At 42.8% G+C, this 16,462-nt stretch overlaps 1 protein-coding gene and 1 long non-coding RNA gene across 7 annotated transcripts in view; one reads left to right on the top strand and one right to left on the bottom strand.

Annotated features, from left to right (window-relative positions):
- Positions 1-16,462, top strand: part of LOC135205436 (kinase suppressor of Ras 2-like) — a 174,351-nt gene that overhangs the window by 148,673 nt on the left and 9,216 nt on the right. For 4 of the 5 annotated variants that reach the window (XM_064236015.1, XM_064236018.1, XM_064236019.1 and 1 more), the window contains 3 exons: positions 836-969; positions 1,272-1,406; positions 10,160-10,289. In XM_064236015.1, the coding sequence (XP_064092085.1) occupies positions 836-969; positions 1,272-1,406; positions 10,160-10,289 (399 nt within the window). The remainder of the gene's footprint in view (positions 1-835; positions 970-1,271; positions 1,407-10,159; positions 10,290-16,462) is intronic. The other variant, XM_064236016.1, reaches the window with a different exon arrangement.
- Positions 1-16,462, bottom strand: part of LOC135205437 (uncharacterized) — a 222,642-nt gene that overhangs the window by 33,367 nt on the left and 172,813 nt on the right. The gene's annotated exons all lie outside the window — the stretch shown is intronic.

A 16,462-nucleotide genomic window follows, 5' to 3' on the forward strand; every position in this document is an offset into this window, starting at 1 on the left:
CAAGGGTGTTATGGAAGCACATAATAACAGAAGGATTTTGTATTAGCTTAATTTTACTGAGGTCCATTAAGTTTAATTTCTTAAGTGTAATGAAGATTCAGTAGGATTAATAAGCAATTTGTATTAAACAATTGGAAAACTTTAGTGAAGAGCTGATGACCAGAATATATGAAATGTGTCACAAAAAGGCAGTTAAAATAGTATACAAAGGAAACTAGGATGCAGTACAGAAGAATTATAGAGGAATAATAATGCTTGGTATGTCTTGAAAATATTGAAGATGCCAGGAAATTGATTGGAAAAATTGGAAATCAATAGCTGTCAAGTGTTTCTGCAAAAGAAATGTTCTACTAAGTGGGCGGTATATTTTGTAGGAACTTTTATATGATTAATATATTTAGAAATTAAGATAATGGGGAAGCCTACAAAGGAGTGCAGAACAAGAGACTCCTGTTTGTATTAAGATTGCCGAAGCAAACAGAGGACAGAATTCCAAGAAAGTATTGTAAAATATTTTCCAATGGTAATTTTTACCAACGAACCGTTCAAAGAGTGACTAAAGCAATTGCAAAAGTAAGTTTTATTTCATGTATCTCAAGTTGCCAAAAGGTTTGAGACACATTAGTGGAATTTACTATGAGGACCACTTCAAGGTAACTTAACCAGCTTTAAAATTTGAGGTTGTATCTTTATTGTAACTGACCACAGGTAACCAATACAAATGTTAATTGTTTGTAAAATCTTATCATCCCCTCTCAATCATTATCAACATTTGTGTTTTAGCATTTTGAAAGTAGCATTTAAACATTTTATACTTATATAGACTTTATTTCAGGGTATGGGCTACTTACATGCAAGAGGTATAGTCCACAAAGACTTGAAGACAAAGAATATTTTTCTGGAGAATGGAAAAGTAGTTATTACAGACTTTGGTCTTTTTAATGTTACAAGGCTCTGCCATGATAGCAGGTAATGTATCCAATACAGAGGTCAGTAGAGAATTTTAAGCTTGAACCAAGTGGTCAAAAATCAAATTTATGCCAATATGTTTTTTATAATTTTTTTTTTTTTTTAAGAAAAAAGCTCAGGCATCTTGAAATTAGTGATATGTAAAGCATGTTTAGTAAAGTTAATTCAGTGATTACTCATTAAGAGTGTATGTAATTGTAATGTTTTGTAGCTGCAAGTGTAAATGGTCACTGATTCTTGTGTGTGTCACTATCACTCTCTTATGGTGAAAAGACTTTTACTCTTCATGCGCAATGTTTCAGAAGAGGTAACTGGTTGAGCATTCCCCCTGGTTGGTTGTGTTACCTTTCTCCGGAAGTGATGAGAAATCTTAGAGTTGTGCAGAAGCAAGAAGACTCATTACCCTTTACTACATATTCGGATGTTTATGGCTTTGGGTAAGTGCGATAGATTCTTCTTATTATTTTTACCACAAAGGTAGCCCTGTCAATTATTAATCAGAATATTGTATTCATTTACTTATAAGTCCATTTGAAATTTGAGAAAATTAGGAGTAGAAAATTGAGGAAAAATACAAGAAAGTTTCATATAGGTAATGTACCAAGTAATTACAGTCATAGTTTCCACTCGTGTGGCAGCACCTAATTTAAAAAAAAAACAAAGCAGAAGAACTCTATTTGTTTCTGCCAGCCTCCGGCTCAACATTGGATGTATGCAGCAGCTTATTTTGCTCCTTTCATCAGTATTTTGGTTGGCTTTCTCCAGGATTCAGTGTAGTACTCTAACATTTATGTAGCCTTCAAGCTTGTTGGCTTTAGTTCAGGTTTTTACTCCTCTTTTTTTTTTGGACATAATTGTTGAACTTTAGCTCTTCTAGTATTCATAATTCTAGTGAAGGATGCAAGATTAGACTGATGAAATCTACTTATGATTCGTATACAATTTGTTCTAATTGTACGTGGGCACGTGTAGTAGAGTCAACATGTGATGAGTGCAAAGACTGGGATGATAGGAAATGGAAGGTTTTGAAATCTCATATGGATAAATTTGAAAGGGTTCAGAAGAGCCAAAAGTAGGGCTTTATGTAGTCTAGATTCTACGCACACTCCTAGTAATGTAGATAGTATTTCCAGTCCTCCTTCCCTTTTCCTATCTTGTCTCCCATCACCAGCCCTCCTACTCTTGTACCTCCTACTCCTGTGCCTGGCTCCCATGCTTCCAACCCCAGTCCCATTGCCAGTCTTAAGTTCAGGTTTGATTGCAAAATTGATCCGGTTTTGAACATTTTGGCTAAGTTAGGAGCGTCTCCAAAGGTTCTTATGTACAAAGTGTCCCGGGATAATGTGCGTAGTGATAGTGTCGAGCAAGTGGAGGAGGTGGCTGCTCATCCCACCGGTTCTCCTAGACAAAGGTCCCTGTCATACTACCTTGGCACCGGGAGAAGACATACCAGAAGTCCAAGGGAGACCGGTGGGGTTTGCTTGCAGGTGGTTGCCCTGTCAGTCAAACCTTTCGCATGTACCCAGGCTTCAACAGACAGCCGTTGGAATGGCATCTTTGTGAATGTGGGTCAGTTGTTCTGTACGGACAAAGCCATCTGGGACAGCTCACTGGAGCTTGCTGCTGTTTTCACTCTGGGATTTCTCAAGAAGAGAGAATTATGGTGTTCTTTAATGTCCAAAAAGTGTCACTTCTATGTAGAAGTTAGCCCTGCTTTTCTCTCCTTTGGACCATCATCGCATTTTCCCCCCAGGCCACAGTTAAGAAGATAGCTAGCTAAAGACCTCCAGAAGAAATTTATGCATGACCTTGTGCAGTCCTCTCACAACCTAAAGAGATATTCTTGTTTGTCACCAAGTCAGTCTCACCATTCCAACAACAGCCCTTTCATGGGATTACACAGAAGTGTCAGCCCAGGTCCCACTCCAGCGTATGTTTTTCAGTCAGAAAAATCAAAAGGACCTGTGCGCCCATCATATTGACAGTCTACTCAAAAGTCTCTGAAAAGTATTTGGCCCTTTCAGAGGTAGTCTTATTCTTCCTTTGGAAGAGAGCTGTAGAGGAAATCGAGGATTTCAACACAAGGTTTTACAACAGTCATAGGGAGGTTGGAGACCTGTCCTCGATGCCAGCTCCCTGAGCTTCTTTGACCAGAAGACGAAGTTCAAGATGGAGACGAACCAGTTGGTACTGTCATTCATTCATCAGGGTGATTGGATGTTTTAACTAGCACGAGAAGAGCCTTTATTACGCTCACAGTTCTGGATAAACTAGTCCTATGTAATAATAATAATAATAATAATGATGATAATAATAATGATTACAGTGAACCCCTGTATTCATGGGGATGTGTACCAGAACCCCCCCATGAATAGCTAGAATCCGCAAATACTTGGAAACCCCCCCCCCCCCCTCTAAAAATGGTTATAACTGCCTATCTTGAAAGTTCAAATACCAAATGTATACTTGAAGTATCATCCTACACCAAATATACCTTAAATTATTATTCTACTACTGTATTATTCGTTGACATTTCAAAGTCATCTTAAAAATTTTACTATTAGAAATCCACACACACGTTTTATTACTGTATTATTCTTTGACACTCCAAAGTCATCTTAATCATTTTACTGTTAGAAACACACACACGCACACAGCATTGAATGGGCAACAACATGTAATTGACCATCAAGAGTGAAATTATTTATGAATTATTTCAGAGGAGAGAGAGATAGAAAAACTCCTTATGATATCAAACGATTGAAATGAACTTCTTCCCCTCTGCCATTACTTATGATATCAAAAGATTGAAATGAACCCCTATAGGTAACACTTCTTCCCTTCTGCCATTATGTATATCTGGAAAAGAGAGAGAGAGAGAGAGAGAGAGAGAGAGAGAGAGAGAGAGAGAGAGTCTTTAATTTTTTGAAATAACTTACTTTAGAAATGCATAAATATTGTAATAAGTATTATTATTATTATTTATTCTTACTAATATTTGAAAATTATACTTATTATGTATTAGGTAAATCAATTATACAGAACAGAGAGAATTATTTTTATTTAATATTTAATCTTATTAAATTTAATGCAGTATTATCAATATTAATATTTGAAAATTAGCAAATCTTTTTTTGTATCAAAAATTTATTTAGTCATGAAAATAACATTAAAATACACTAATTAGTGATTATTTATTGATAGGTAAATGTGTTAACACCAATTGGTTGAAGAGACTTACCCTGAGAGAGAGATTTTTCAGTATATCCTTTGTCCCCAAGAAGGCAACAATTACCAGAGACTCAGATCACAACACTCCCCTACCCTTGCTGCCAGGTTTCTTGACTCCACCCTCACCCCTCTCTCCAAGGCTCTATGCAAAAAGATGAGGATTTCCTTCATTCTTACATAATTTTTCTATTTATAAACTAAAATCTGACTACAATACAAGCAGTCCCCAGTTATTGGCGGACTTGGTTAATGGCGATCCAGTTTTATGTGGCTTGTCTAGTGCCATAACACGCAGAGGTCCGGTTATTGGCACCATAAGGTGCCAATAATAATAATAGAGTTATGGCGCCATAACCTAAAAGAGGCACCATTAATCATTTATTGGTGCCATTGAGAATGTTCAGTTTCAGGGCGATTTGACCTCTACAGCTTCTTAAGTTTTTATGCGATTTCTCGCCCCTCTTGCATAATGGCTTTACCTTCTCAGCATAAACATCGATCACCTTCAAAGGAGAGTGCACATAGGACTTACAGAAGGCCCTTTTCCTTGCTCAAGAACTTACAGAAATCTCATCTGGCACCAACTCAAGAAATCATTTATATAGGGATGATGATCAACTCTTGGAGGTTTCAGGTTTTTCCATCCACCAAGAGAGTCAATTCCTGTCTTCAGATGGTCAGCAGCTTTCTCTCGCTTCATCTTGCTTGTCCAATCAACGGAAAAGTCTTTTGGGGACTCTCCTCAATCAAGCAATTTGTCAAGTTAGGTAGACTCCATATGAGAGTTCTGCGGGTCTTCCTGAAAGCCAGCTGGAACAAGAGAACACAGTTGGACTCCTTGGTGTTCCCCATCACGATGGAAATCAAGTTGGGACTTTGATGATGGCTGTCCAAGGGAAGACTTTCATGAGGAAAGTCTCTGCTTCCTTTGAACCCCGGCCTAGACTTTTACTTAGACACCCTCGGATCGAGGTTGGGAAGCATGAAAGTTTCCAGGATGTGGTCCCTGGAACAGAAGAACCTTCACATCATTATAAAGGAATTGAAGCCAGTTCATTTAGACAGGACTCACTCTTTCTTCCTCTGCGAGGTGACAAAGGACAGCCTCTTTCGGTGGATCAGAAGCAAGTGAAACTTGTCAATCAATTCATGCAAGGAAAAATGAATGTGGCATACAAACGGAGCATTCACAAGCATGTCCTTCCCACAGAGTGAACCTTGGACCTCCTGGTCTGCATCAAACTTTGGAAACTAGGGCAGACCAACCTCGGACCTGTTCGCCACTTCAAGGAATCATTGCCTTTCTCTCGTGTTCTCTGGCATGGGTGACCGATGCCATGCTTCAGAATTGGTCAGACTAGGACATTGATGCATTCGTGACACCCCCCCTTTCCCCCCCAGCATGGTCAGGGAAGTGCTGAACAGATTTCAGTTTCGTCACAATGCAACGATGACCTGGTAGCTCTGTTCTGGCCTCTGAAAGAGTGGTTCCTGGACCTTCTAAGATTAAGCACTAGTAGATTTCCCAAGGCTCCTTCTACAAAGACCATTCTACTCAGACATCGTCACTTCTGGAGATTTCACTTAGGATTATCCACTCTTGCTCAGGAAACTCATCAGAGCGAAAGGATTTTCAAGACCAGCTGCAGAAGCTATTGCAAGATGCAGACATCATCCTTCTTGCAAGGTTTGCCAGGCCAAGTGGACAGTATTCCATAGATGGTGTAGCAGACATAACATCTTGTCTTCTAAGACATTGGAGACTCAGATCGCAGATTTTCTTCTCTAAGGTCCTGTAGGGGTTTACCCCCCATACAGGGGTAACTTGGTTATGTAGTTATCAAATGTTCTGAAAGACAGATTTATGTAACTTGTAATAAAGATTTATTTAATTTGTATTAAATATTTTATAGATATTTTGCTGTTTACATTAATATTAATATTTTAAAATGAGTAAATCATTGTTATAAGCACTTTAGGGGGCCATACATACTTAAGAGTAACAGGTGTAAAAGGGTACTAATCTAAGATGTCATATGATTTTGGGATGGTGGTTTGGGGGTGTGTTCTTGTTAGAAATTATATTAAATTGTTTTAGCATGATAATTTTAGGTATATTTTTGTTTAAACTATCAAATTAAGCAGTTAAATGTTAAAATAGACAATTATAAGCATTTTAGTTTAAGTGGTACTGGGTATTTGGCAGTTATAAGCATTTTTAGAGGGGATTTTTTGCATTTCTGTGGTTTCTGCATTATTCAATAGGTTCTGGAACCTAATAGTGTGTAAAGTTGGGGAGCACTGTAGTACTCATTGTTTCTGAAAAATTTGCCTGTTCATGGTATTTTTCAGAGAAATGTTCTCTAATTACTGTATTCTCACACGATTTTTGGGATGAGGCTTTTCGTGATGAAAATATTAAAATACTCGCATATAAGCTTTTTTCTTTTATCAAATAATTTTTGTGATGAGGCTTTTTTGTGATAGAATTATTTAAATACTCCCATATAAGCTCTTTTTCCATCAAAATAGGTAGCTGTATGCATTTTTATAGGGTTTTCAAGTATTTATGGGTTTTAGCTACATGTTGGGGGGAGGGGTAGTGATACGCATCCCCTGCGAATACTGGAGGTTGACTGTAGAGCCATGCTCAGTTCCATTTTTAAACAGAGGTCTGAATCTGTGTTCGAATAAAGATCTTAACGACCTCATCAACTCTTTCAACACTTCCAAACAGACGAAGGTCGACTCTGTCTCTTGGGATCTTGATGTGGTACTGAAGTGGCTAACTGGCCCTTCTTTCAAACCCCTTTGTTGGACATTGCTCAGAGATCTAACTTAAAAGACACTTCCTTGTTGCCTTGGCTACTGCTAAGTGTGTTTGTGAACTTCAGGCCATTAACAGGAGAATAGGATTTATTCTTGGTTTTCTAGTCAGTAATGAGGTACCAAGCCCTGGCCCACTTTCTGGCACTGTTAAGAGTCTGATGGAAAACCTTGGTACAGAAGAAGAGGAAAAGGTCCTTTGCCTTATTAGGGCATTAAAGAATTACGTGGACAGGACCGAGAAGATCAGAGGACCACCTAGCAATCTTTGGTGCTCTGTGAAGTATCCTTCCTGTCCCCTTTCTAAGAATGCATTGTCGTTCTTCCTAAGGGACCTAATTACTGAGGCACATTTTCACTACTCATTCACTTGCAGGCATAGAGGTATGTCCCTCTCTTTCATTTTACAGTCAATGTATTGGAAGTGTAAGACAATCTTTGCTGCGTTGTGCTATTTAAAAGAAGTAGGAACATTGTTCAGAAACTGCAATACCCTGGGGCCTTTATCAGTGGCTAGCATAGGAAGCATTCTTTTTCTCCTATACCTCTTTGCATTGATGAAGACTGTTGAGTCATGGGGAGCCTGAGGGCATTATGTAACTGAAGTGCCCACCAGTTTTTAGCAGACGGGTTAAGATGAGCACCAACTAGAGGTAGTATTTACCTGCGGTAGCTCTCTTACCAGGTAAGGAAACAACAAGAATTGTTTCAGTGTTAGCAAATTTCTCTAGTTCAAATTCATTACCATGCCTTAAGGTTTTGGAATAGACTATATCCATGTATCCCACCTCCTATGACTGTGGGATTCAGCTAATTATACTTGGTAAGTTACAGTGGAAACTTTATTTTTAGGTAATCCATTCCAGAACGTCTCACGAAGTCTAAAATGTACAAAATCCAAAACAATTCCCATAAGGAATAGTGTAAATCCAATTAATGTGTTACAGACACCTAAAAATATAAAAAAAATATTTTATAGAGAATAAACACAGTTTTACATAAAGAAAACAATGAGAAATACATATGTTTAATAAAATGGATAAATAAACTTTTAACATAGCTTTTTCCTTTATGGAAGACTTGTTAGCCTATGTAAGACAAAGAAGAGAGGTTATTGTTTGGAAGGGGAATCCCCCTCCAGAAGGAATCAAGTTATCAAGGACCAATCTGGGGTTCCTTCTCTGTTTTTTACTGGCACTATCTGGGGTTACTTTCCCTCTTTGTTTTTTACTGGCACTAGGACCAGCTAGTGTGTCACTGGACCCCTGTCACACAACAAAACTATCCATAGAAATTTGGTTCTGGCATCTCTTGAAAATTTGCCTAAAGTGAAACAAGACATTGTCATTAAACATGTTGGAGACACGGATTACATCTTTGGATGATAATTCTTCACAAAATATTTTACATCTCTCCACTTTGCAAACATGTTCTTATTCACTAAAGTAGGCACATTATTTATGCCCGTTCGCGTTTTGAATTTTTCGAACCAGACTCTGCTAGCCTTAAATTCACAACAGCAGCACTTGTTGTAGGCATTTTCTTACTGAGATCATGATGCATGCAACATCCTAACCTTTTCACAAATTATTACCTCCAACACTTTGCTACAAGTTCTTTCTTAAATTCTATAGTGTTTCTCATCTTTTTTTTTTTACAAAAGGGGAGGCACTTGGAACATTCTTTGGCCCCATGATGACTTATTTAGCAGTTACACTAATAAAAAGTGCAAAAAAACAAACACAAAAGCAGAATTGGTCATGAGAGAACATAATATTGCTTTGTTTGGGAGCTCGATACATGCCTATACTCTGTTTTTTTTCATCTGTCCATCCGCCTGTGGTGTTTTTGTATGGCAACACTGCGTCCCGGGCTTTAGATAGTTACATTCAGCTTACATTCAACGATTATAATAATATCCTATTTCGAATATTAACGGTGTAATTCGCATACAGTAAATTATTAAAACACTTTTTAGTTGCAAATGTACGCCCAGATATTCTTTTATTTACCTAAAACTTACACATAGCGTAACTATCTAAAGCCCGGGAGTCAGTGTTACCAAACAAAATCACCACAGGCAGATGGACAGATGAAAAAAAACAGAGTATAGTCACAAGGTGGGCCCCGGAAGGATCATTTCCAGGTGTACGAATTCCTAGAAAATTTACAAAATCCAATTAAAATTCCACTAGAAAAGGTGCAAAAACTGAATCGTATGAAAACCAGTGCATATGAAATACAAGGTTTTGACTGCACTTATATGAAAATTTTATTTTCATGAGAAAACTAAGTTTCATATAGTAAACTCAACAATAAGTTACAAAATCAGAGGCTGTCCTCCTTTCTCATGGACATAAGGGCACAAACGAATTGAGTTCCTCTGCTTTGTTGTTTCTATTGTTCCCTGATAATGGACGGGGCTAGTCACCTACACAAAAACAATAGAAGCACTGCTGTGGGTTTTTTTTAAATTGGGCTGCCATGCAAGTTGAAACTATATAGCTATATATATAATTACTTGGTAAGTATATTTTCATAACCTGAAGAATTGAAATACACTTTTTCCAAATGTGACTTTACTTTCAGAAGGTGGGACTTTTCGTGTAATAAGAGCTTTAAGAAAAGTCATGGTAATTTTTTCCAAGTATATTACCATAAATGGTAGCAATGAGTATTTGAGAAAGATAAGAAAAGGAGCAAGAAAATATTACATTTATTAAAGAACCATAAATGACATTACATACCACTTACAATTATTTTGAGATATTTATCTGGTATTCACCATGTGTTTAGATTCCTTGCTTAAAAGGTTATGGTTGATCTTATCTAGCATAACCTTAAATTAGAGCCAATTGAATATCCTTCATTAGTCAGGAACACCATGAAAACTACTTTCCAGATGAAATTTGAAATCTGATATGACAGTATGAATTAAAAGCTATGTAAGTTTTGCAAAGGGGAATCCTTTTAAAACTTACTAGATTTTAATGCTTGTCAAGTGATTTATTTCATACTTAAAAAAAAATATTTAGGTACTGGGATTTTAAATTTTCTTTCATTCTGTTTCCAGAGTACTATTACCCGATTGAACAGATTTTATGTAATTATCAATTTTGTTCTCTGCTTTTAGGACGGTGTGGTATGAATTATTGTGTGGAGAATGGCCTCATAAAGGTTTGCCACCAGAGGCAATTATATGGCAGGTTGGGCGAGGCATGAAGCCTTCTCTGGCTCACTTGCAAGCATCAAGAGATGTCAAGGTAAGAACTTTTCAAGGAGATTTTGAAGACAGCAAATTTATTGAAAACATTTAGTGAACATTGCAAATTGCTTTTTTTTTTTTTTTTTTTTTTTTTTTTTTTTTTTTTTTTTTTTTTTTTTTTTTCCTTTTTTTTTTTTTTTTTTTTTTTTTTTTTTTTTTTTTTTTTTTTTCCTCTCTCTCTCTCCAGATTGTAAATTTCCTCTCAAAACATGGCAATCTGTAATATAATTGAAACCTTAATAGAGTAGTTGCAATTAGGCTGCTGCTGCTGTACACTGCCACCCAGTTTTCACAAGTTTAGTTTTGTTGCAGATTTTTGTGGAACACATTATTTACTTTTCAACGAGGGAAATTTCAATAATTCACAAATTTTTTTTAGAGCAATATTCACCAATTTACTGTATTTTCATTTTATTTTCATGACCAAATACAGTTTTATGATAAATGTGAGCTTAGTTTTTGGATGATAAAGCATACTTTATAGTATCTGAACTATTTGCCAACTATTTTCATTTTACTTTTCCAGTCTGCTTTTATTGAATTGGCAAAAACTTTTATGCAATTATAGCACAGAAAGTAGGAAAAAATGAATAACAAAGCAACATCACCTTTATTAATAAAACTAAACTCAACAAAAATATTTTTATAATAAAATGAAGTTTCTTCCGACACGTTATACAAACCATCGGTCCTTTACATAAGGAATTACTATCAGCGCCAGCTGGACCGGTCGTAAGATTTAATAACAAGGTAGTTCGGCAGTAACTGCTTGTCCGATAGTCGGGAGTCCCACCCGACTGGATGTAAACATTCCACTTTGCTTTCGACCGCTGTTGTGAGATTGTTTACAAACATTTTGACTTTTCAACCTGTTTCTTGTATACTTTGAGTGTTAACTGTAAGTACTCTTTTTGGTTTTTGTTTATTCTGGTATTGCATCGCCGGATATCATGCAGTCCCACGATTCTGAGAAGCCCTCGCGCCCCCCATCCAACCGGAGATTGTGCCCTGGAGTGGAGGCCGGAAATGTGGAGCTTTTCACTCGAGTGAAAGTGGACCCCCATCCCCTCTGTGCAAGGTGCCGAGGGCGTGATTGTGACTGTACTATAACATGTGATTATTGTGTCTCTTGGTCGGAGGAGCTGTGGGAGCGGTACGAGAAGAGGAAGAAGCCGCTTAAAGCCGCCAAGGTGTCGTCAGAAAGCTCTCCCTTGACACCTCTAGAGACGGATACATCGTCGTCTTTCCTCTCCTCGTCAGCTCCCTCGTATGGCTCTCTTCCCTTTGGGGGAGGTGCCTCTTCACTCAATCTGTCGAATGCAGAGGAAGGAGGGAGACACCCCGACCTTGAGTTGTACTTCGGGTCTTCTGTCCGCTCAGGGGGGGAAATCTTTCCCCTGCTGAGCGAACAGGAACAACTCTCCCCCCCCCCCCCCCCCCCCACCCCCCCATTAATCCGACTTGCGTCCTCAGGTGTGTCTGCCTCAGCGGGTGGGGACCTAAAGCAGATGTGGCGCTTGCTGAGTCTTCTGGGCACTCCGAGTATTCAGGAGCTCCTCCTTCATCTAGCAGCAGCCCCGGTTACTCACAGGGTGTACTTAGCTCCCCCTCACCTGGGATATGCCCAGCACATGACGATGGTCACTCCCACAGCTGCAGTGCAGGCTCCATTGCCGTATGTACCCAAGAGGGAGTTTTTACCCCCTCATCCAGGTTTTGCTCTCTCTCTCTCTCTCTCTCTCTCTCTCTCTCTCTCTCTCTCTCTCTCTCTCTCCTTCAAGTGCCCGAAGAGTTCGCCCCTAGATCGTCGTCCTGTTGCTATCGCCGTGCCTGCTGCCCTGTTCCTGCCCGTGGAAGTGCTGCCGCTCCTTCAGGTCCTTCTGGCCAGGTGGAGCTGGGCCCCGTTGCCACCACAGTTGCCCCAACCCCAGCCTGAATGGGAGACCTGTCAGCTGTCCTGAGGAAGTTGGCAAAGAAGTAGTCCAAGAAGAAGAGGAAGGTGTCGTTGTCGTCTTTGTCTTCTGCCGCCTCTTTTCCTTCGACTTCCAAGGGCCCCCAGCTGAGGAAGAATAAGGTGGCCTTGCCCCCCCCTCTAAGAAGTCTTGCACAGAAACTTCTAAGGGTCTGTCTCGCTCCGGTGAGACAGGTGGGTCTTCCACTGGCCCTCCCATTCCTCCGGGAATAGGGCCCGTCTCTCCTTTCCCTGGGAAGAGGAAGATGGGGACCGTGGAGGTACCAGCCACCGCTGGTACCTCCACTCCTGGCTCCACCGGGAACCGTCTCGGCCGCTTGCCATTGAACGTCACAGAGTGTACTGTCACCTGCTGGTGACCGTGCAGCCAGGGTACAGACGGCTGAGCACGCTCACTGTCAGGACCCAGGCACAGAGGGGAAGGATGGTAAGAGTTGCTCAGGTGACTCTCGCCACACCGGCGATCGCTGCATGTCCAGTACCCAGGGTTGAAGTGACGGTGCTCGCTCTCACCTAACCGTCAATCCCATCAGCGTGATCGGACGTCTGCTCAGCTGGTAGCAGCTCCCGACGCACGAGACCAACACTACCGTCCTCGGTCCAGCGCTCCTCCGCAGGGAGATTGCTGGTCCAGACCTGCAGCTCAGTTGCCACCGTGGGTTGGCGATCGCCTGCAGTCCTCCCAGCCTACCAGCAGAGGGTAGGAGCATCAGATCTTCCTCACCTGTCCCTTCAACCTCCTCGGGCTACACCGTTAGGAGCGAGGCAAACAGGAGTGACCGTGCGGAGAGTGCTCCACGCGAGCCTATGAGCCTGGTTCATTCTTGGGACCGGACAGATAATACGCTTAAGGGGTTAGAGGAGACCACGAGGGGTCTGGCGAGGTTCTTCCTCCTGAAGGAAGAGTGTCTCGGGAGGTGATCGGCCTCAGAATGCGATCGCCTCCAAGATACAGAGGTCATTGCGCTATCCGTCAGCACAGTGAACTCTGGGAAGGATAGGTGGTTGCTCCCTCTGACCGTCCATTGAGGTTGGAGTTTTTCTGGGGTCCTAAGAGGGAAGCCGGAGCGACGGTAGGACTACCCTGGTCTTCCTTGGCCGACGGAGTGCTGGACCAAGTGAACGCCCTTGTTTCCAGACAAGAGGCCTCACTCAAGGCCAGCAGGTCAGACAAGCTGCTTCCCCTTCCTCTGCGTCATCATCAGCGTTGCTACATGCCTTCGACAGACCCGTTGCCGACCAAGCAGGTTGATTCGGAGTTAGCCTGCCTAACTCCGGGAGTGCCTCTTTAACACCTGCTGTCAGAGAACCTCTGGTTCTCGGAGCAAGAGGCATCGGCCCTTGAATCCACTGCCATGGTAGCTTTCCAGGCCGTCTCCTGGCTGGATCTGTGGTCCCTCACAGTATCCAGTCGCAGCCTCCTCGGGAGCTATAGTTCCTGGGGAAGACTCGGCATTAGGGAGAGACTGCCAGGCTGGAGGTAGAGCCATCTCCTACCTAGCCCACCAGACGGCCAACCTGTGGGCCAACCAGGTTTTGAGGAGAAGGGACGCAGTCCTGACTCATGTAACCAGGGCGGCCGGTCACGAGGTAACGTTGGGTCTGCGGAACGGACCGTTGCTGGGTTCCTCCTCTCTCTTCCCCAGAGAGATGGTGGACGCTGCGGTGGAAAAGCATAGAGCTGAGGACAGATCTCTTAGTACACCAGGTCGCAAAGACTTCTGGGCAGTCTTGTTCAACTGCGGCTAAGCCTCGGAGCTTAGCTAGCACTTCCCCCACTCCCAAGATGTCAGCACCGTCGAGGGTAGCACTAGGAAAGACCCATCCATCCTTTATCGCTTCGAGAGGTGAGCGTCGGCATTCATCTCAATCCTCCTTCTCTTGCGGGAAAGGGGCTACGCAAAAGGGGAAGAGAGGGAAACGCTAGGGACTGCGTTCCCCCTCATCTGCTGCTGGAAGTGTTTGCGGGGGGTTGCCTAGCGAGCCATTGGGCAACTTGGTAGCGCTAGAGCTGAGACTTGGGTAGTGGATGTCCACCTTCAAACATAAGTCACCAGTTCTGCCAGAGACGTAGCACTCTCAGAAAAAGTGCAGACCATGCTGAGCAAAGGAGCTGTGGAGATCGTGCGAGACCAGTCATTGGGGTGGAAAAGTCTACGGGGGGGCTGGAGACCAGTGATAGATCTCCTCTTTCCCTTGAACCGTTTTGTTCGCCAGACTCGGTTCACAATGGAAACGGCACGCTCAGTGCTTGATTGCATCAGGTAGAAAGATTTCCTGCTTTCGGTGGACCTGCAGGATGCGTATTTTCAAATACCCATCCATCAGCCCTCTAGGAAGTACCTTCACTTTATCCTCGACGGGACGATGTACCAATTCAGGGCACTTTGTTTCGGTCTCTCAACCACCCCACAGGTGTTCACGCGAGTGTTCACTTTGGTGTCTGCTACAAGACAGAGATCGCCTCCTCGACTTCTGCCGCGATCTGGGGATTGTGGTAAATTTTGAGAAGTCAGATCTTGAACCCAAGCAGAGGATAAAGTATCTGGACATGCTGATCGATACGGTAGCAGACTCACGGATCAGCAGGTTTAGGGAAGCAGCTCGACAGGAACAGTCAGCTCAGCAGTGGCAAGTCGTGATCGGTCACCTGTCGTCACTAGAGAAGTTAATCCCTCATGGGCACCTTCACCTGCGGTCTCTTCAATGGAGACTAAAGGAGTGCTGGTCGTAGGCACGGGATCCGCAATCCTTCCTGGTTCCTCTCACGGAGGAAGTAAGGGAGGAAATGGCCTGGTGGCTACATGACAGGAACCTCTTAATAGGAGTGCCCCTGCGCACTCCCCCTCTGGAGATGCTTCTGTTCTCAGACGACAGAGGGTTGGGGCACAAACCTGGAAGAGTTGCTGGTTGCAGGAGTGTGGAACACGACAAGCACCTTCACATCAACTTCCTGGAACTCAAGGCAGCATTTCTCACGCTCCAAGAATTCCGGGAAGAACTAATGGGACACTTGGTGGTGTTGATGAGCGACAACACCACAGTAGTGGCATACGTCAAACAGGGCCTAGTGTCCCTCCTGTTACACCAGTTGACGATGCAGGTGCACGAGTGGGCAGTGGCTCACTCGGTAGAGCTGTCGGCCAGATACATTCCAGGCAAGAGGAATGTAGTGGCAGACAAGCTCAGCCGCCAGAATCAGGTGATTGGGACAGAGTAGTCTTCACCTTCACCCAGATGTGGCGGAAAGGCTGTTCGACTTGTGGGGGTGTCCAATAGTGGATCTGTTTGCCACCCAGCACAACAGAAAACTTTAGGTTTTCTTCTCAGTTGTGCCGGACCCAAGGGCAGCTGCAGAGGACGCGTTCAAACACCCATGGGACAACCTCGTAGTTTATGCCTTTCCCCCGTTCTGCCTGATTTGCAAGGTGATCAACAGGGTGCTGGTCACCAGCAATCTTCGGATGATTCTGTATCCAGACCTGCTGGCTCTTCTCTTGAAGGCACCGCGAGAGATTCCCCCATGGCACAACCTGCTGTGTCAACTGCATGTAGAACAGTACCACCAGGCAGTACATTCCCTGTCTTCACGGCTGGTGGTTATCCACCATCTCTTGCAAGCGAGGGGCTTTTCTCACCGAGCAGCAACAAAGACGGCTGCATACCTCAGACAGTCCTCTGCAGCAGTATACCAGGGAAAGTGGTCTGTCTTCTGTGGTTGGTAGCGGATTTCCTGATCTTTCTTCGCCGAGAGAAGCTCATCTCTGTCTCAGCAGTCAGATACAGAGCCGCACTGGCCCTAGTCCTTAAGCTGTGAGGAGTTGATATTTCCTCTTCCATGGAAATATATCTCTTAATGAGGAGCTTCGAGAGGTCTTGCCCACCCAGGGAACTCAGGCCCCGTGGGTGGGACGTGACTCTGGTCTTAAGGAGCTTGACTTGTAGACCCTACGAGCCTCTTCGGGAGTCTTCAGACAAGGATCTGACCCTCAAGACCATCTTTCTGCTGGCCCTGGCATTGGCGAAGAGAGTAGAACTTCATGGTCTTTCCTTCAATGTCAAACACTCGAGGGGATGGGGATCAGTTACGCTCTCCGGTGTAGAGACGCTGTTCTCACCTGAGTGACCAGGGCAGCTGGGCGTGAGGCGGCTCTGGGTCTTCGCAACGGACCGGTGCGGAGTTCCTCCTTTCTCTTCCG

This window comes from Macrobrachium nipponense, chromosome 24 (genome assembly GCF_015104395.2).
Source record: "Macrobrachium nipponense isolate FS-2020 chromosome 24, ASM1510439v2, whole genome shotgun sequence".
NCBI classification, from domain to species: Eukaryota; Metazoa; Arthropoda; class Malacostraca; order Decapoda; family Palaemonidae; genus Macrobrachium; species Macrobrachium nipponense.